At 41.0% G+C, this 20,562-nt stretch overlaps 1 protein-coding gene across 2 annotated transcripts in view; it reads left to right on the top strand.

Moving 5' to 3' along the window:
* Positions 1-13,919: 13,919 nt before the first annotated feature.
* Positions 13,920-20,562, top strand: part of lamc3 (laminin, gamma 3) — a 68,187-nt gene continuing 61,544 nt past the window's right edge. For both annotated transcript variants that reach the window (XM_049020905.1, XM_049020904.1), the window contains exons 1-2: positions 13,920-14,427; positions 19,875-20,179. In XM_049020905.1, the coding sequence (XP_048876862.1) occupies positions 14,064-14,427; positions 19,875-20,179 (669 nt within the window). In that variant the 5' untranslated portion in view covers positions 13,920-14,063. The remainder of the gene's footprint in view (positions 14,428-19,874; positions 20,180-20,562) is intronic.

Genomic DNA, 20,562 nt, shown 5'->3' with positions numbered 1-20,562 from the left:
GTCAGAGTTTGGGGAGTATGTGTCACAGAACGGCCAGCCAGGCACGGGTGAAGGAAAAGCCTGATGCATGCGCAGAGTCCTGATTGCTTATTGGGCAGTACAGGCGGAAGGTGAGCTCGCATAATAAATGATCAAGCTGCCAGACCGGACCTAAGACCTTGCAGGGTAAGACCCAGGTGCAACACATGTGGCCAATCGGGGTTGGATAGCTGCCAATTATGAGACACAGAAAGGAAACACTCTGACTGTATTGGCCTCCTAAGGCATGGTGAATGATGTAAAGCCCCTCCACCTAGCGGGCTACTCCTCAGGGCCAGTACAGACCATTACTTCCCGGGCTACCTGGGGTCTTGAGATTACTGGGCTATGATCGCCTCAGGACAGGAAACAAAACTGCACAAGTAACAAAACATTACCGACTACAGGGCTCTGCTACCTGACAGATACCCCAACCTAGGTGAAGCAAATGGGTTGGAACCTGGTTGGTGACCACGTGAGGTCCCCAGATTACTGGCCAGTATTGTGGCCCAGTTTACGTCTCCAGTCCAGTCCGCATCGCGGCCCTAGTTCCAGTCTCCAGTACTGTCATCAACGGCCCTGGGCCCAGGATGGGACTGGAGACAGAAACTAAGCCAGTGACGCATGAGGGCAATCAGGGCAGGATACTTGGCAATTATGAACACAATAAGCAAGCCTGACAGTACGAGTGATTCTCAAGGCCCATTTAAGCAAATTACAAGAATGTGTAGTGGCTATTAGACATTTTAATTGTTTATGCTTTTCACGGGCAGCACTTCTGACGAGCTTAATCAAACAGTATTATAGGCAGTATTGAACACAAACCCTGTTTAATGATGCAACAATGTATCAGATTCAGGATCGATAATCTGCTTTGTATTGAGCCAAGTGATCTGAAAGGCTTTAATGCTGTCCGAAAAGTATTCAAAGAAACTAAGCAGAAATGATTAGGTGCCACAGACTGCAGAAGACCTCCAAAGGTTGATAGATAAATATTTACATATACATACATACATACATCTATATATATGCAAATATATGTGATAACAGAAATTATCTAGATTTTCTGAATAATAAATACAGAGGCATCTTCATCAGAATTGTTGCGTATATTGTCATCATTATTTGATGGACAGAGAACTGAGAGATGTTGTAACCTAATCGTACAGTAACACTTATACCACATGTTAATTGGTTTCAGTTCAGACTAAGCTGGCTTGCTGAGAAAATGGCACCATGACACCTGCAGCATTTCCGTGCGACTTTGAGGGAAACCATCCCCTTTGTCTCATTTGGTGACATCGGGTCTGGGCCAAACGGACCATGCAGGGTCTTTCACTTCCTCCTAAATGGAGCACAAAAGAGCATAAGAACTGTGATTCACCAGCCCGGCTGTAGTCCATTCCCCACAGAGGCTGAAATGGCCAAAATGAGCAGTAATGAGCTTTAGAAATGTCTAAAGGTCACTTACACAATGGAGGCAGTCTGGAAGAGCAACAATCTGACGTAAATTAAAGATAGAAATATATTGCTATAGAAATTCAATCTGGGTCAAAAATGGAAAGACAGACTTCATCTTATGTACAGTATACTGCATGCATGTGAGCATATACTTGTCATAAAACAAAATTTCTCAGTTTCAACATTTGATTTGTTGTCTTTGTTGTATTCTCAGTTAAATATGGATTTCTATGAATTATAAATCATTGCAGTCTGTTTTTATTTTAAATACAACTGTTTGTAAGGAATTTTCTATTACCCCTATGAACTGTAAGAAATTATCATTCCCATTATCACGGGAAGGAATCTGGGCTACATGTTGCAGCAACACCCCCTAGGTGGGGTTTACAGATGGGAATAAATTAGCATAGCTGCCTGTATTTTCAATGGCTGTTGCAAAGGAAGCAGATGGAATTAAAGCCCTCAAATAACCAAATGCCAGTTAATAAATGTCACAGGCTATATATTTTGATAAAAGCCAAAGTAAAGAGATCCTCCTCTGAGATGTATAATGTCAAATAGGATTAAATAGCATAGAGCTAATCTTCAGTAAATTAATAGCCCTAAGAGTTCTGCAGGTTTAAGTGCTCCTAGGTCACCACTGGATTTGTGGTGCACTTTCGTACAGCAGCACCTTCCTGTCTCCTCTGTCACATGACCCTGTTTGGTGGATTCCTGGCCAACGGAAGTAAATGCAAATCCGAGATTCAACAGGAGAGACAATGAAAAGGACACTGGGTGTCAGAAGGAGACATAATTCTGTCGCTCTTATTCACTACATCTATTTGAAATATTTCACTAAATGTATTTAAAAGTGACTGCAGCAAGTTATAAGAACTTACTTTGGTATTCACTAAAACTGATTATACAAATCGTGGCCTTTCCAGTGTTACTCAAATAGGGAACAGAGGTCTTGGGTGCGATAGATCAGGTCTTGAATATGGTTGGTGTCTGATGAAAAACACATATCTCCAAAAATCCATTATTTCAGAAGAAAGAAAAAATACAAATTTTCTCAGAAACTACTTTACAAAGTAAACCTACAGCAATGCAATGAGACATTCTTAGCCCCCAAAAGGAAGCCTATCTTTACACCAATCGTCAGTGAACAGTTTAATATTTAAATGGACTTACATGGATTGTTGTCAGCAAAGCAAGTATACTAGCATCAACAAGATGCAAACTAATCTCGCTTTATATTCAACAATTAACAATGATGTTAGTTAGCTAGCTATCTAGCTAAGAACGCTAAGTTGTTAAAGTGAATGATATAAAGTAACCCATACAAACGACCATCATGAATACAAATGCTAACTAGAATAAACATAGGCACTAGGTAAATAGATGACTGCATAAAACATTTTTTCATTGGTCAATTCAATGTGAAATGCTACCAGTAGACAGAGGAGAATGGGTGCATTCCATGTATAGTAAAAAGCCACAATAATCAAGAAATGAACATATGTGGTTTTCATTGGGCAGAAATATTATTATTGTTATTATTTATTATTGTTTTTTTTTTCAAGTTTCATAATTCTGGGATCAACCATATTGCGTATGTAATATATAACCATGCAAACGTATTTATTGATTGCATTTCAGAAAATACAGTGTACTTCAAAGCACACTGAAATAACCGTATCAACAAGCAGCTAAAAAACTGCATACTGCTAGGCCCCTTTTCACCTTTTGTTACGTTATGTAACAAAATAAATTAAGGAGACAAACAAACAAACAAAATTTCAAACAACAAAATAAATTGAACAGAAAATATAAGCATTCTGTGCATGGTGTTCATTGTCCTGTATTCTCAGCTTCCTGGGATAACAATTATCACAATATACAGTTATGGAAAATGTACGCAATCCCAGATTAATACGTGATAACAGGTTAAACACTGACACATCATCCTTAAATCTTGTTAGTCTTTCTCCCCTTGTTTTTCCTTTTATAATATTGCAACTATCAAAACCTTATCAACAACTTGGTCTCCAGGCGTGGCCCTCTGCTAGAGAAAAAAACTCACCTTCAAACAGATGGCAGCTGTACTAGTAACCTAAATAGCAAGTTGCCAAATTAGCTTGTTTAATGACTAATTATTTGTTGATTTCTGAGTGGGGAAATAAATGGATCGCCCAATTTAACATACAAAATGGTCTCTGTGTCCTCTAAACAAAATATGTTTTGAAGGACACCTTCAAAAGTGCGCAATATATGTAGCACTTTAATACCCGCTAAGAATGGCAGTCAAATTCACAATGACTGTGACCATAGGCATATTTCACCACCCGGCTTCACTACTGCAATGCGCCGAGCAGAATCTGACAATGCAGACATCCTACATATTTAGCTACTGTATATGTTTATACACAGAGTAAAAATTTTGTTGGCTTTTTTAGGATGATTAGCCTAGAGAGAAATGATCTTTCAGTGTTGAGGGAACAATTCAGCATTTGGTTTTCATTCATCCATCTCACTGTTCACCCAATTACTGTTTCCTTGTTTAGCTTCTGCGTCTTTCATTCCGATTTTTGCATCAGTGTTTATTAGGTTGTTTAATTCGGTTGTTATTTCAGCACAGTAAATTAAAGTGTCACCTGACACCTCTGGGACTGAGGGATTCCTGGCTCTGCGTATGTGTGTGGAGTATCAATGTCCTCCTCATGTTTATGCAGGGTTCATCTTGCAATCTAAAAACATTCGCCCTCTAAATTGCCCATAGTGTGCCCTTTGATGGACCGGCACCTCAACCAGGATTGCCACTGCCTTACACCTCATAGACTAGGCCAGGGTTTCTCACTCCGAACTGGATAAGCAGTCACGGATGATGGATTATATTTTGGTGCGTTCTACTCTAGGCTGCATTAGTCAGTATTTTGTTTAGGCTACAGGCCTGTCGCACTAAACATAAGTTAATGTGAATACTGTGCGCATGGTGCGATGATCACCAGTTCAAGGTCTGTGGTTGGCAAAGTGATGTCAGCATTGGGCCCTTGAGCGAGGCCCTTAACTCCAATTGCTCCAGGAACCTGCTTTCCAACACATATGTCACGTTGGATAAAAGCACCAGCTAATACAAATGTAACATAACAAATGACTTGTGCATTAGTGGTGGACAATCATCGCTTTCATTATCTCCCTCTGGTATCACAAAATTTGGTGCTGATATGACTAATAATGTTAAACATTGACATGTTTGTTATGCTAATCATTTGTTGTAAGAGACAGGGACTCCAGAAGAAATGAAAGTTTCCATAATACATGCAAGTAAGTGACAGCTTCACTCGCCACGTGAAACGTTAGTGAGTCTGCAAAATGATGGCTTCAGCTTATCGTTGGCTCCATATTAATTGAGAATATAACAAAAGCCAAAGATTCCTGTTTGTTAGCAGATTCACTTCATACCCTCGTCTTTGAGGCTAATCTTGACATTTGAGTGGCCACATTAAAAGTTCATTGTTTGATTTCTTGGTCATTTGGGGCTCCTTTAGAAAAGCATTTCGACTGGGATTCCCAGTGGATCAGGATGAAATACCTCTTCTGTTTCTTTGAGATGCATGAATAGACAGAAACAGTCTCATATAAAGCTATTTTATGTTTATTAGGAAAGATAACTGTAAATAATACTGTAGAATGAATTTCCCCCTCAAAAACAGATACACTGTTTGTCAGTTGTTGAGACTGTGTACATCTTGCGTGCCAAATTTTCACTTTTAGAATCAATATTGGGAGTAAATGTTTTATATCTCACTCAGTTATGTCAGGAAATTAGAATGAAATTATCTCTGCTGGTGCCACATTTGATTCACGTCACTAGAATATAGCATCAAATTGAAGCTAATGCATTCAACTATGCCAAACTAATGAAAAAAGATCTTCAGGATCATTCTAGAGCATTTCCCCACAATCCTAAGCAGGATACGCATTTGGAAAATGGCTTTTTAATGTGCTTTTTAAATGCTATTCTATCAAGCTTTTTTTTTATTAAGTAAATGAAGGGTGGTACAGTAGCTCAGTGCACATCACTGTCCTGTAACACATCTCCAGGCGTATTTCTCATTCCCACATCCCAAGTATGCATCTGGAGTTTGCACATTCTCCCCATTTTTGCACAATTTTTTTGTAGATTTTTTATTTTTTTGAAACTGTAGGAATGAACTATGTGGTTATGTAAAGGGGTGTTTCTCATTGCATAACATCTGGTTCAGGATGTTCTCAGCAAAAAGCATTAGAGAAAAGGGGACTTTCATCTTCGTCTTCAATGCCTGAAATAGATTAGGGAATTGCATACATATGATGTGCTGAGTTCTTGCCCATACTTTATTTGCGGGTGAGTGTAGTCAACACAAAACTCTGGAACAGTTTAAGGCAAATATCTTTCCCAAAAACCTCAACAGTGAGTGGAGACAAAGCTTTTCGCCAATTTTTTAGTCACATAAATATGTTCTGGAGATATTACTTGAAATATACCTTCCCCTACAGATTGGGTTGGGTTAAATTCCATAATACCAGTTTTATAGCTGACTGCTATGAGTTTTTTAACACAAGTTTAAAAATTCATTTCAGATTAGGTTTCTTTCAACTTAGATTCAGTTGTGCAGTTTAGTTCTTTAAAATTTAAATCAAATCGCACTTCACAGTAGGTGCAGGCAGCTGTGAGATATTACATCAATCTGTGGCACATGAGACATTAATACTTTTACAATTAAAATAAATAAATAAATAACTCTGGAGAAAGTAAAGTATAAATAGCATGGAAATTTGTTTTTGGGAGTGACTCAGACATGTATATTTCCTGATTATGTACCAGATTTGCTGGATTGTGGCATCGCTCTCAGCTGCCAGAAAGCCCTTCTGTACCTGCTCCTGCTTCTAGCCTATGCAGATTCTCACCGTCGAGTGTCGTCTTTCTTACGGTAAAGCGTTTGCCCAGCAGTATTACAGGCTAACGCTGCCCAGTATCTTTTCTCTTCTGCACTCATGCAGTCTGGAGTATTTAAGCGGAGACCAAGCTGGTTGAAAGTTTGCATTTGGTTTCTGTCAAATGTTTCATGGACAAAATGCCTTGAAAAGAATGAGCGCATTGCATGATGTGCCAGAACAACATGTAAGCTGCTTTTATTTACATTTACACTGCAGCCTGCTTGCCTCACAGGACCAGCTGTGTGTGACTTTGCATTTTCTACCCCTAAGCTGGTTCCCTCCAACAGACCAAAATCCAAAAAAATATATATAAACTGGCATCTCTATATTTCCCTACAACAGCTTAACATCTGTGTGTGTGTGTCTTATAACAAACTAATGTGTGTGTGTATGTGTGACCTACAGCAGACTAACATCTGTGCGTGTGCGTCCTGCGAGAGAGTAATGTGTGTTTGTGTGTGTATGTGTGTGTGTTTTGTGCATGTGTGTGTGTGTGTCCTACAGCAGACTAACATGTTGCACTGGGCTGGCTCCCAAGCAGAGAGATCCCTTTTCTTTGTGTCTAGACTCAAAACGAGTCTGTGTCGGATAAGTGGTTATAAAAAATGGATGATAATTAAAATTTTTCATTTTCATTACAAAGAAGCAATTGTACTATCATTTATTACACAACTGCTTACTGCAATTCCATACACCCATCCCTCAATGCATTTGACCCATACAGCTTCCATACTTGAGTACTTCTTTGCATTATCCCATAGTCATTCATTTTTCCTAGACCTGATATACCTGTCATTGACCAATAATAGGGTTTGCAATGAACCTAGAAATCACAGTTATCAGGGTTGCAGTCTATCATTGGTCACACACTATAGGGGCAGTTAACATTTCCGAAACTGCAGAAACGCACAGAGAACATAGATATACCCACACACAGACCGAGGGCTGGTGCAATGAGGTCAAATTACCATTGTGCTTTTTTGTATTCCGGTTTCTCAAAATAGAACAATTGCACAGCTCTTGTTAATTGTTCATTCATCAACCTTAGCACCCACTTTACAGGTTTTTTCTGGGCTCCTGTCTCTGGATGTGACACTGTGGTTTTCCACACTGCACGTCACCAAGCATTTCAGCTTCTCCTGCAACTCTAACTGAAATTTACTGACCTTTAAAGTGAGCAATGGAAGCCGCACAGAACTTGGGTTCACTGCACATCTCTATAGAGGCCATTAACATAATAATGTCATTCAAGTGTATTAGTGCACAGTCAACTGCAATCCTTACCAAAGGCTGTAAGATGAACTGAAAATGCTTGAGATGACTATGCAATCAATTCCCCCAAGAGTCTGATATTAAGACCCAGATATTAAGAGCTTAGAAGCCAGAGGCAGAGACAGAAGCTGACACTTTTGACACATGTGGAGGCTATGATGCCATCAAAGGCTTCGCAGTTTAAGCTCAGCTATAACACATGGACTAAACTGTGACAATAAGAAATAATTGCAGTACAGGAATCACCATGTAAATTATATATTTTGATTAAACTTGCCACATAACACATATAGCTTATAATGTGCCTATTCTTTGGTATTAATTAATTCAGTAATCCCTTGACCTTTTAGTGTCTCCAGTGTTTTCTTTTCTTTTTTTAATGAACAATTAGCTAAAGTAGAGACTCCAAATTAAAACTGACTTTCTTCACCTACATGACGTGATACCATTTGTCACACACATTTACTATTATTTTTTTCTTTGTGCAGTGTAGTCAATTAGTTCATTCTTAAACCACTCTAGAAGTATTTTTTAAATCATCCAACTCAGTTGAGCTGAATTAATTGAGCTCAACTCAAGATCTAAAATATTTAAGTCTATGAACTGCATTAATATTTAAAGGGACACAGTTGATACAAATAGGAATTATATTTAAAATCTCGACCTAATCTACATGGCTGAATGGGTATATCAGATCCTTTCTGCTATTAATAACACCGTTATAAAAAATATGAATTACTGAAAAAAGTTTATATTGCACTCATGGAGTTTCTAACTTACAATATCATACTAGCAACAGAGAGTAAATCCTGAGAGAATGGGAATGTAGTTACTAGCGAACATCAACTTGCACATACAATTTAACATTAAACTTTCTTTTAAATCTACTGCAAACAAACCATCATGAAGAGGTACGAAGTGTGCGCTGATCGGCGTGTTGCCACACCCACCACATGCCGACCCCCCCCCGGGATGAGAGCCCAAGTGCAGCTGTGCAGTGGCTGATACTTCACCACACTACCTCGAATGGAATGGAACAGTGAAGAGTTTTTTTCTGGTGGCTGGAGTGCCAGTCCTGCCACCAACCCCCAAATTCTCCCTGAAGGTTGGAAGACTGGATGTTGGGCTGGATGTAGGTTACTGTCATGACCAGGACAACACAATTGCAGGTTAAGGGCCTTGTTCAAGGGCCCAGCAGAGTGGAATCCCTTCTGGCATTCGTGGAATTCAAACCAGGAACTGTAGTGCTGGTTCTGAGGCTGACCTCTTCACCTTCATTATGGAACTAGTTTGAAAAATCCAGTGTAGACTGGGTGGCGGAAGGAGTAGTAGAGGTGCTGGACTTTATTACACTCTGGAATTGTCCTTGATGAGAAGCGCCGAGTAGGTGTGGGTCACTCTAGTGATGTGACAATAAAAGTGATTTGATTTGATGTGAGCATTGTCTGAAACCTAAAACCAGGCCTAGTCAGTCAGCCCAATCAGAAGCAGCGTGGTGTCATTAAAGTGAAGAGTCTGTGGGAATGGGATCTGATAATCAATCACCATGGAAACCCATGGGACCACCCATCCCCATATCATCGCCGCGCTTCCTGCTGCTTCACCAAATGCTGCATGAAATTTAGACACGACTCCCACAAACTGCTCTCACAGCCTACAGCATTTACGGTATCGTGAAGCCATAATAATTTATTAGAAAAAAAATTGTTTTTATAGTCAGACATGTCTACCTTTGTAATACAAGCTTTACAAATAATGTAATTTATAAAGATCTAGATTTCTTGTGAAATTCCAGGGGAAATGCAGTACAAAAAAATAACAGGAAATGATTACAGCAAATAAAAATAGCAGAACACCTGCTGTCACAGTTTAGTGAAAGGGTCCGTTTTCACTCTGCAGTCAGAAAGGAAGTGATGGAAGCTCTGAGAAGCACAGTGCAGAGCCTTGCTTGGCAATATGCAGTGACCTAAATCTCCAGCATCAAATCCTGAGTTTAAAGACTTAAGCCTAAACAGTAGCTGGATTCCAGGTAATTTTGCTACTTATAGGTTTCCTGTAATATTTTACATAAAGTAACCCAACACATCTAATACATTTATTGTGCTTTGATACTGGGATATGTCACGCCCGGCTTGTCCGCTCCTCCTGTGTGCCACGCCCCCTACTTACCCGCGTGTGTTTCCCGAATTGTACCCAGCTGTTTCCTTTTGCTTTCAATCAGTCTTGTGTATTTAAGTCCTGGTCTCCCCAGTTTGCTTTGTCTGTCATTGATGTTAGTTGGCGTTACATGTCTCCTGCTCCCCGTTACTTATTAAAACCCCGTTTTCCCCGTATCCCGCTTGCCTGCCTGCTCCTTGCCCGCACGATCGCCGCTCTGCTCGCGATCGCTGCCCACGACCCGTGACAGGATAGATCTATGACTTTTGCAATTGGTTGAATGTACCACAAATTATGTTTATTTAATTCCACTTAGAATACAACCTGTAATATGCTTTGCTATCTCTTAGTGTTTTCTAGCAAAGCTATTTCACATGAACTTCTGCCAGACTTGATAGGTTTTACCCCTGATTAACAGGAAATCAGCGGGGCAAAAAAAAGAGAAAAAAAAACTATGGAAATACATGAAACATAAGAATTTCTTAAGCTTTTTTTAAAAATTAATAGAAGAAGTTAGAAGACTGCACTACAAGCAGCAGTAATAGTGAGTTGATCACATTCATGCTGGCTGGGTTACATCTGAGATTTGGAATTCCTGGTGAGATAAGACTGTACTACAAGGAGCAGTAATAGTGAGTTGATCACATTCATGCTGGCTTCTAACGGACAGCCGACATTCGGTACTCGTAGTCGATGTGATGCATATAGAGGAAATAGAGTGTTAAAGACTTAAATGACTTTGCATTAGAACATCTCTGAAACTGCAAGGCTTGTGGGGTCCCCACGGTCACCCGTGGAGAGAGTGGTCCAAGGAGGGGAAAACCACAATCCACTGTCAAGATGTTGGGTGGCTAAGGCTTGTTGATGCAAAATGTGAACAAAGGCTGTCCTGTGTGGTACAAACCTACAAAAGGGCTACTATGGTACAAATTGAAGATTTTAATGATGGTCATGGGAGTAATGTGTCATAAAACAGGGCATCAAGGCCTTCTGCATATCCGGCTACCTAGCTGTGGATTGGACTTGTTGGTCTCATCAGATCATGCCACCTTCTTCCATTGATCCATGGTCTAGTTCTGACACTCATGTGCCCATTTTTGGCACTTTCGGTGGTGGCCAGGGATCATCAGCACTCTGACCAGCATGCAGCTATGCAGCCCCAATTAGCAAGCAGGATGAAATTCAGCCATCTCACTCTCCCATGAGACACACACACTCACAGGCACAGACAAATGAGAGCAATGACAGCAGTTTATCTGAAGCCCAGAACAGTTGAGCTTAAGGGCCTTGCTCATGCGTCTAATGGCAATAAGATTTGAACCAACAACCTTCTGGAGACAGACGTCAGCGACTTATTTTCAAGTATTTTTTGTATGTTTTTTTTAAACCAAAAACATTCCATCCATCCATCCATCCAGTTTCCAAACCGCTTATCCTACTGGGTCGCAGGGCAAAAACATTCCTTATAATTCAATTTCAATTTCAATCCAGTTTTGCATTCAGTACCCCAGGATTAAAGAGTAAATTATAATTTCTGCGAGCCTGTTGAGACATGAGGATTACACTTTACGAACTGAAACACAATGTTTAGATTCACATTCACAGTTAACTCCCTTAGCATCCTATTGCATGTATTTGCCCCTTTGAATCTCTCCACTCATGGGACTTCTGCAGTCGGGTTTGTTAGAAATTTAACATCCTTATGTAATACCATAGCTGCCACTGCAATGAAATTCACTGGGGACCCAGGACGAAAGGAAACCTGGTCTACTGTAAATTCATCTGCTTCATGTATTTACAGACTCTGGAATTGCAGGTCGTCACCGCCAGCCGAATCATTCCAGGGCAGCACTTTAGGTGAATAGCTTTAGTGTTTTGTCCTGCTCTTCTTCCAGCATTAACATGCACTTATTCATGGTCAGTCACTGTACAGTAAGTGCTGAGCAGCACTGCCACCTCAGCTGGCTCCTTGACTGCAGTACACTTGTGATGTATGATCTGCAGTGGGCATCAGAAATGGGGGGCCAGGGGGACCCATGGGGGAGACCCACCCCTCCCCTCTTCCAGAAATAAATAAATGAGTTTGTGTTTCTTACTTTTCATCAGGAAACCATGTGTTACTCAGGCCAATTCACTGTGCATGCAGAGCGCGAGGATGAAACATATATCTAACAAACAACCTAAGAAACATATACCTAACATACATATACCTAACAAACATATACCTAACAAACATATACCTAACATACATATACCTAAGAAACATATACCTAACATACATATACCTAACAAACATATACCTAACATACATATACCTAGCAAACATTTAACTAACATACATATACCTAACATACATATACCTAACATACATATACCTAGCAAACATATACCTAACAAACATATACCTAGCAAACATATACCTAACAAACATATACCTAACATACATATACCTAGCAAACATATACCTAACAAATACTGCAGTGCCGTATCTCATTTTATCATTTGGATCGATAATTTTTTTTCTGTGAAACTCCATCGTAAACAGTATCTTATTTAAAGCCAGTAACTGTATAAACTTAGTCTCTTATTTAAAATTATGAAATCTTTATTATTCTAAAAATATTTTACAATCTTCCTTTCATTGCTTCCTTTCATGATATGACGACTGCATTTATGCGTTGCCCCCAGCCCCTTCCACAAGGCCAAACTCCTTCTGACGCCACTGATTATCTGTCTCATGTGTACATGATTATCTCTCTCATGTGTACATCGCTTTGGGAAAAGATGTCTCCTAAATAGATAAAATGTTAAATACCTTTTGCTTATGGCCAGTCACTGCAAACTGGTATCTACCACCCTGTTTGCTCTCATTAGCTACAGATGTCTTACACAAATGAGATATTAAGGCAAAGGTGAATAACGGTATGTGGAATTCATATGCTGTTAGTTATATATGAAAAATAGGTTATCGCAGAATCTCATACTTCCTTATTGAGCCTGGTATCCAACCATAGGAGGGCCACACTGGAGACCTGGATCCTGGGCAAAGCACACGAGACTGAGCTACACTTTGGACGGAATGCCAGTCCATTGCAGCTGAACCGTAAATGTCAAACTCAATCTCTGTCTGGTATATAGAGTCAGGTCAAACATACAGAATGAAACTAAAGTGAGGTATATAACAGTCATTATGCTCACTGCACATCTCTTTGCACCTTTTGGAACTTATTTCTGAAAAATGTCACTTTTATTTTTGAGCTTTAATAATTCATAATCAAAATAAAATAACCACATCAAACTGTACAATGAATAATGAAAGTGATAACTGTCCCTCTATTATGTGTGTGTGTAAAAAACGTTCTTTTTATATTGTGGGGACATTTTTCTGGTCTTTTCTCTGGTATTTCTGTGTGTGCCTGTTTGTGTGTGTGTCTGTGTGTGTGAGAGAGAGTGTGTGTGTTTGTATGTGGTGAGAATGCCAATCAGTTACACTGACAAAATCTGAAGCCTGAAATTGTAAGCACATGTTGCAATAGTTATTGCAAAAATGTGTTTGTGGGAAAAGATTTCTCAGTATTAAGCTATACTGCACACATTGCAGACACCAAGGGAAATGTTAACAAAGCAAGTACCTTGCATACTTATTCCTGTCCTAATTTTGATATTCAAATTATATCTGTAAATTGAATTACACCTTTTTGTTGTTTTTCCCCCTGCATAGAATCTAATTATTTTATCCTGTTTTGAGGCATGCTGGCTAAATGACATTTAATTAAATACGGTTTAATACTTATATATTCATTACCATGTGTTTTTTTTTAGCTCGCGTAATTTGCTGTGAAATAGCTTTCTTAAAATTCATCCTGTTGTGCCTAGACCATTTAAATAAGTCCTAATTTATTTTTGAGAACAACATTAGCGTCATTCAAACAGGCTGCTCCCAAAAAACACATGAAGGAAACTACAAACCCTTAAAGTTAACATGTCACCCAGCAGAGGGCAGCTAGATGTGGCCCCCCCTTGTGCTCTGCCCATCCTGCCTGGGAAGATCAGAGGAACTCCACTTAAGTCAGCAGGAGGAATACATATGGAAAGGGGCAGGAAATGAGAAACAGAGGATTCTGAGCTCTGCATCCCATTGGGCAGCTGTTTTTCCCCTCTGCCTGTGCAGTGCATCTGCCAGAGAGTCTCACATGGAGCCCCTGTTAGCCCTGCTGCCTCTCACCCTGCTCCACGCTACCATCGTCTCCGGGGCCATGGACTCCTGTTACGATGACCGGGGTTCTGCCACCCGCTGCATGCCCAGGTTTGAGAACGCTGCCTTTGAGAGGACAGTGTTGGCCTCCAATGTGTGCGGCACCCCGCCGGAGGATTACTGCACGCAGGCCGGCTCGTCGCGCTCCTGCAGCCACTGCGACGCTTCTGACCCCCGCTGGCACCACAACGTCACCTTCCTGACGGACTTCCACAGCGACGAGGAGCCCAGCTGGTGGCAGAGCCAGTCTATGTTCTACGGGGTTCAGTACCCTCAGTCCGTCAATCTCACCCTCCACCTGGGTAAGAATATCCACTCTTGTATGACAAATCGCAAATAATCAGTTATCGGGCTTTTAGATTCAATTTGCTTGTCAGGTTCTAGCAGTAACTTACACTATTCGACGGTGAAATTCTCAGAGACCAGCCTCTTTGTGAAGCAGCTTTTCCTTTAAATGTCTGTTGAGCTTTTTATGCTTTTGCATGTTCAAAACCACATAAGTCACAGAAGTAGTTTAAAAGTCTTATTATCAAAGTCACTGAAAATGCTGTCACGCTCTCATATCATTGATGTCAAGCCAAACGAATAAAGAGAGAAAGGTTCTGAAAAATCAGGTATAAAACATGCATGTTTGTTTATTTTCACTGAACTATTGTCTTCAAGATTTTCTAAGAAACAGTCGGTAAAGCAGAGGAGACAAAGTACTTAAAACATTAATTGCTTTTTAATTCAAGTGCAATAATAGAAAAATTACAGGATACAGCTCCATCTGGCTGCAATTCAGACTGGCAGTTCTACAAGTCAGTATGGTATCGCTTGTTTTGGCAAGTATTTTTCATTCAAAAGGATTCCAATTCGCTTACCGTTCCACTCAGAAGTTAAGCCAAAAACAGCCAATTGAACAATTCAGGAAATTGTGTTCCGAATAAAATTTCACCATTGTTGTTTTTACCCCATTATCTGGGTCACACTTCTGCTCTCATTTTATAATCACAAGGAGTGAAACCCATGTCTCACTAAGATATGGCTTTTTGACATACAATGTTAGAGCAGTATGAACCCAAAAAAGTAAAACTGAATATGTTCTGAATTATATGCAGCCGATTTCAGGAGGTTAACACTAACTAGTCAGTTAACACTAGTCGGTCAGAGGCTGAGGCAGTAGTGCTGTACTTCATATGACTCTGATTTCTAGAAAATATTTCCAAATGATTGTTAACAGTAACAGAGAGATGCGAGTTGCAGATTTCTTCCATGTCAGGCTGAGACACTTGCTTCCTGGGTGTTACTTTCTTCCTTTTCCATGTACAACGGCCCGAAAATGCAGAGGAGAAACTTTATGATGGCACATATGCACAGACATATACAAAGAGCTGCAGGCGCAGACAGTCTTCAGGTCAAGAATGTGTTGGGCAAACAAACAAAAACACAGCAAAGGAAATAAATGGTGGGCGGTCTGTCCGCTCGGATTTAGGGTCAGGGTTTTCCCAGACACACACCAGGCGAGTGCATCTGGTTTCAATTCGGTGGCGTTAAATGAAAGGACTTCCTGTCTGGGATGAAAGAAGCGAAGGAAGATGTTGTTACAGGGAAACGGAGTTTCATGCCTACGCAGGCTAGTGATGTCCCATTTCTGCTGTTGGAGAAGTCTGCCTGTGTTTCGTTAAGCCAATAAATTAACTTTGCGAACTTGGAAATCATAAATCAAACATCCTCAAAGTACAAAATATTTCAGCCCTAGGAAAGCCTGGTTCGTTTAAAGCAACAGCAATACCTATTTATCATCCGCAAATCACGTGTCTAGCAGTATGATTTCTATGTATTACTTTTTAAGTTTCTTACAAACATTGCAAGTAATTCATAATTAATATGTCCATCCATCCATCTTCTAACTGCCTATCTTAGACGGGGCTGTGGGGGATTGTAGCAACACAGGACACAAGGTTTACAACACACATAGCCGCATACTACAAGCAATTTATACATGCCAACTTACTTATCTGAATGTCTTTAGACTGAGAGAGGAGAGGAAAGTAGTAAGAGAACCCCCCCCCCCCCACACACACACACACACACACACACACACACACACACACACACACACAGGCAGAACATTGAAGATTCTCCAAGGTATGCTCTCCCTAGATATAGCTCAATAAATATTTTGATTACAAGCTAAATCTTGTGCTTTTCTAAAGACGAAATTACAGCAGTGCAAATATCTGCACTCTTGTGTACAGTCTGGCAACCTGAAAAGTACATCGTGTTTACAGTTCTAAACCTGCAGAGCTCTATTTACACCCAAATGATGTTGGCCACGGCATTTATGTATATAAATCCATGAATGGGATGTTGTATGGCTTCTTACGTTCATGGACGGTGAAGGGTTGGTGTTTTTTATCTGTCATTTTTATCGGATTGTCATCATGAGTATCAGAGACACTTCACTTGTTATCAGCAGTTTCAGCACCAATTAATGGTTAAGAGTCGTCTATGAATTTAGATGAAGTGTGCATGTGTATTTATTGTGTTTCACTACAGAAATGTGGACAATCTCTCTATCCATCACTACTCATCCAGCACAGGGTCAGAGGGGAGTCTGCAGGCTATACGAGGCAGCACAGAACTCATCCAGCACAGGGTCAGAGGGGAGTCTGCAGGCTATACGAGGCAGCACAGTACTCATCCAGCACAGGGTCAGAGGGGAGTCTGCAGGCTATACGAGGCAGCACAGTACTCATCCAGCACAGGGTCAGAGGGGAGTCTGAAGGATATACGAGGCAGCACCGTACTCATCCAGCACAGGGTGAGAGGGGAGTCTGCAGGCTATACGAGGCAGCACAGTACTCATCCAGCACAGGGTCAGAGGGGAGTCTGCAGGCTATACGAGGCAGCACAGTACTCATCCAGCACAGGGTCAGAGGGGAGTCTGCAGGCTATACGAGGCAGCACCGTACTCATCCAGCACAGGGTCAGAGGGGAGTCTGCAGGCTATACGAGGCAGCACAGTACTCATCCAGCACAGGGTCAGAGGGGAGTCTGCAGGCTATACGAGGCAGCACAGTACTCATCCAGCACAGGGTCAGAGGGGAGTCTGCAGGCTATACGAGGCAGCACAGTACTCATCCAGCACAGGGTCAGAGGGGAGTCTGCAGGCTATACGAGGCAGCACAGTACTCATCCAGCACAGGGTCAGAGGGAAGTCTGCAGGCTATACGAGGCAGCACCGTACTCATCCAGCACTCAATACAGGTCTTAACGAGGTCGTTTTTTGCAAGAGCTCCAAAAAAATCCACGTTTTGTCTTCATTAGCAGGACTACAGTCGAAGGCTCATATCTGCAATGTGTATTTTTTCATTTGGCATATTTTTATAGTACAATGTAGGATAATATGAGAATTGTATGAAAAGGCTCACTTTGTGCCAAAGCCACTTAGAGTCAGATTCACAACTTGACCTTTAGACGTCCTCAAGAATATAGTGTTACTTCCAGAAACATTGCAAGTGATCACTGAATTTACAATTTAGAGTTATATCCTTTCTTTGTCTATTTGTGTTATTCATATCCATCCAGCTCCGTCGTGGGAAGGAGCCAGAAGCTACAGCCGCAGCACAGGCTGGGCTTCAGGCTGGGCTTCAGGCTGGCCTTCAGGCTGGCCTTCAGGCTGGGTTTCAGACTGGGCTTCAGGCTGGGCTTCAGGCTGGGTTTCAGGCTGGGCTTCAGGCTGGGCTTCAGGCTGGGCTTCAGACTGGGCTTCAGACTGGGCCTGATTCCAGTCCACACACACAGCCATACTCTATAGCTACAGGTTTTTATACTATGCTAAGATGCATCAGTATGATCATGCAGGCAATATGTAATGATTTACCTGTCATTTCAAGGTTATTTCAAATTCCTGTTGTACAGGATTATGTGCTGTTATTACACTTTTATATTGTTATAGCAATATTATAATTTCATTTCATAAGTAACTGCATAGTTACTTGATTTGACGAACAGTTGGATGTAGGATGTGAAAAAAATAACTTTTTTCTAGGTTACCAGAGTAATAAAAAAAAAATAGACAAAACTTCTAGCTTTTTTCCCTGTAAAACCTGAATGTTCTTATATAAAAATCAGAAAAAGCAACAGATTAAGGGAGAGCAGCAGCATTTCTCTGCACGGGTCACTTCTGGCAGCGTCGTGTCCTTCTACATCATTTCCCACCATTTAAATCAATTTGCTTCTGCATCATTTAATCTCCGAATGAAGTCAAGTGGGCAGGTACCGATAAAAGAACTGACATCAATAAAATTATGCATTTAAAATATGTCCCGGTTGCAAAACTTTAGTTTATTACTTTGAATCTCTGAAGAATGTGTACTGGGCAAAGCATTCAGTGAGTTTTTAACAAGATAAATATTAAATAAAACAGTTATTTAGCCTTTACAGCATCTTTCTGTTCGTATTCACTTCTAACATTTATGGTTTACCCTGGGTGCACATGGCGGCCCTGTGCTTAATGTAGTCACCTCCCACCCCTGGAGACCAGCGTGTGCAGTACTGTATGGATGCTATGTTCTCTCCATGTCGTCCTGGGCCTTCCTACAGGCTCCCTCTATGTTTTAACAGCAGGTCAAGTTGTTAATATGTCTGGAAATGAATGGTACTTTGGCACAAAGTGAGCATTTTCATAAAAGTCTCATATTATAATCGATACTTTATTGATCCCCGTAGGGAAATTGTCTTTACGCCTCCCACAACTTCCTCTTTTTTTTCATAGAGGAGGTTGTCTGCGAAGGGCTGCCACCCATAGGGGCCCCCAGGGAGCTGGGGGTTAAGGGCCTCGCTCAAGGGTTTGAACCTGCGACCTTCTGATTACATGCACACAGGCTTAGCCCACAGAGCCACACGCTGCTCCCCCAAATGTATTATCAATACATGTATTATCCTACCATTACCAATACCAATACCAATACCAATGTATTATCCTACATTGTACTATAAAAATATGCCAAATAAGAAATACACATTGCAGGTATGAGCCTTCGACTGTAGTCCTGCTAATGAAGACAAAACGTGTGTCTTTTCAGAGCCCTTGCAAAGAGCGACCTCCTTAAGACCTACACTGAGGTTGCTGATCACTTTATGTGCTGCAGAACTAACATGTATTACAAGACTCCCTTCCACTGTACCCTTCACTTCGAAGGAAAATACACTGTTATTCCAGCTTTTCTCTGTCTTTAAGGAGCTCCTTTGGGATTATCCAGTAAGTCTTGCCCTCAATTTAGAACAAGGTTAATCTATATTTATTGCAAACTTCTCAATTTGCACTGTGATTACAAGGTAGGAGAATAACATTTTTTTTTCCAGATACAGCCCCCAAGACCGTAGTTCTCTAGTTTTTTATGAAACTCCCTTGGCTCCATCGCAGTAGCCCAGCACCCAGAATATTTTTCTTTGATGTCCGGAAACTAAATTTTCATGTTCCAGTTTGCAAATGTTGAATGAAAGAACAATGGGAAACATCACCGCTACCTGCCTAGAAAAGAGAGATTCCCTCAGAAAAAAATACTTGTGCCATTCTCTTGCTTTTCTCTTTCTTGACAAGAAATACCAATTAAAGTTAACTATAACTTTATATTAATTATTTACATGAATTTATGAAGAGGCAAACTAAATAAAAGATGCACTGGAGAATCGCTCATAAGCAAAAGATCCTGTGACCCTTACTGTATAATCATTTACATGCATCTGCTTTTTCCTGTAGGTAAGGCTTTCGAAATAACATACATCCGGCTGAAGTTTCATACCAGCCGCCCCGAGAGTTTTGCCATCTATAAAAGGAGCCAGGAGGCGGGACCTTGGCTCCCGTACCAGTACTACAGCGGCTCCTGTCAGAGGACTTATGAGGAGGCCGCTAAGGGATACCTTCAGCCCGGTGATGACGAGAGGACAGCCCTGTGCACGGACGAGTTCAGTGACATCTCCCCTCTGACGGGGGGCAACGTGGCTTTCTCCACCCTGGAAGGCCGTCCGAGTGCCTACAACTTCGACCAGAGCCCAGTGCTTCAGGTGAAAAACACTGCGTGTTTGTGTTGGCATACGTTGGCTTTTCCTGTCCTCCTGGGGAAGAGTACTGTAGAAGTTTCACTCCAAAAGGAGACGTGCTTTGCGTCCTTAAAGAACAAAAGTTCTGACTGTTTCCATGTTGTTAATGTTCGTTCACGTTTCAGGTGGGAACTTCATTAGTGAGTGTGTGTGTCTGTGTATGTGTGAGTGCCTTTGTGAAAGCACTATCAGAGTTCGAATTATAAGCAGGATTGCTGGGTGGGGGGATAGGGGGTCTGACCCCCTTAATTAAACCTTAAAATCCCCCAAAAGGTAGAAACAACATTTCAGAGGGGATTGACACATTTATACAGCCATCTCACCTGTAATTGAAAATCAGTGCCCCT

Source organism: Brienomyrus brachyistius, chromosome 7 (genome assembly GCF_023856365.1).
Source record: "Brienomyrus brachyistius isolate T26 chromosome 7, BBRACH_0.4, whole genome shotgun sequence".
In the NCBI taxonomy this organism is placed as follows: Eukaryota; Metazoa; Chordata; class Actinopteri; order Osteoglossiformes; family Mormyridae; genus Brienomyrus; species Brienomyrus brachyistius.
Note: the sequence above shows the minus strand (reverse complement) of the source record. Positions and strands in the feature narration are given on the sequence as shown.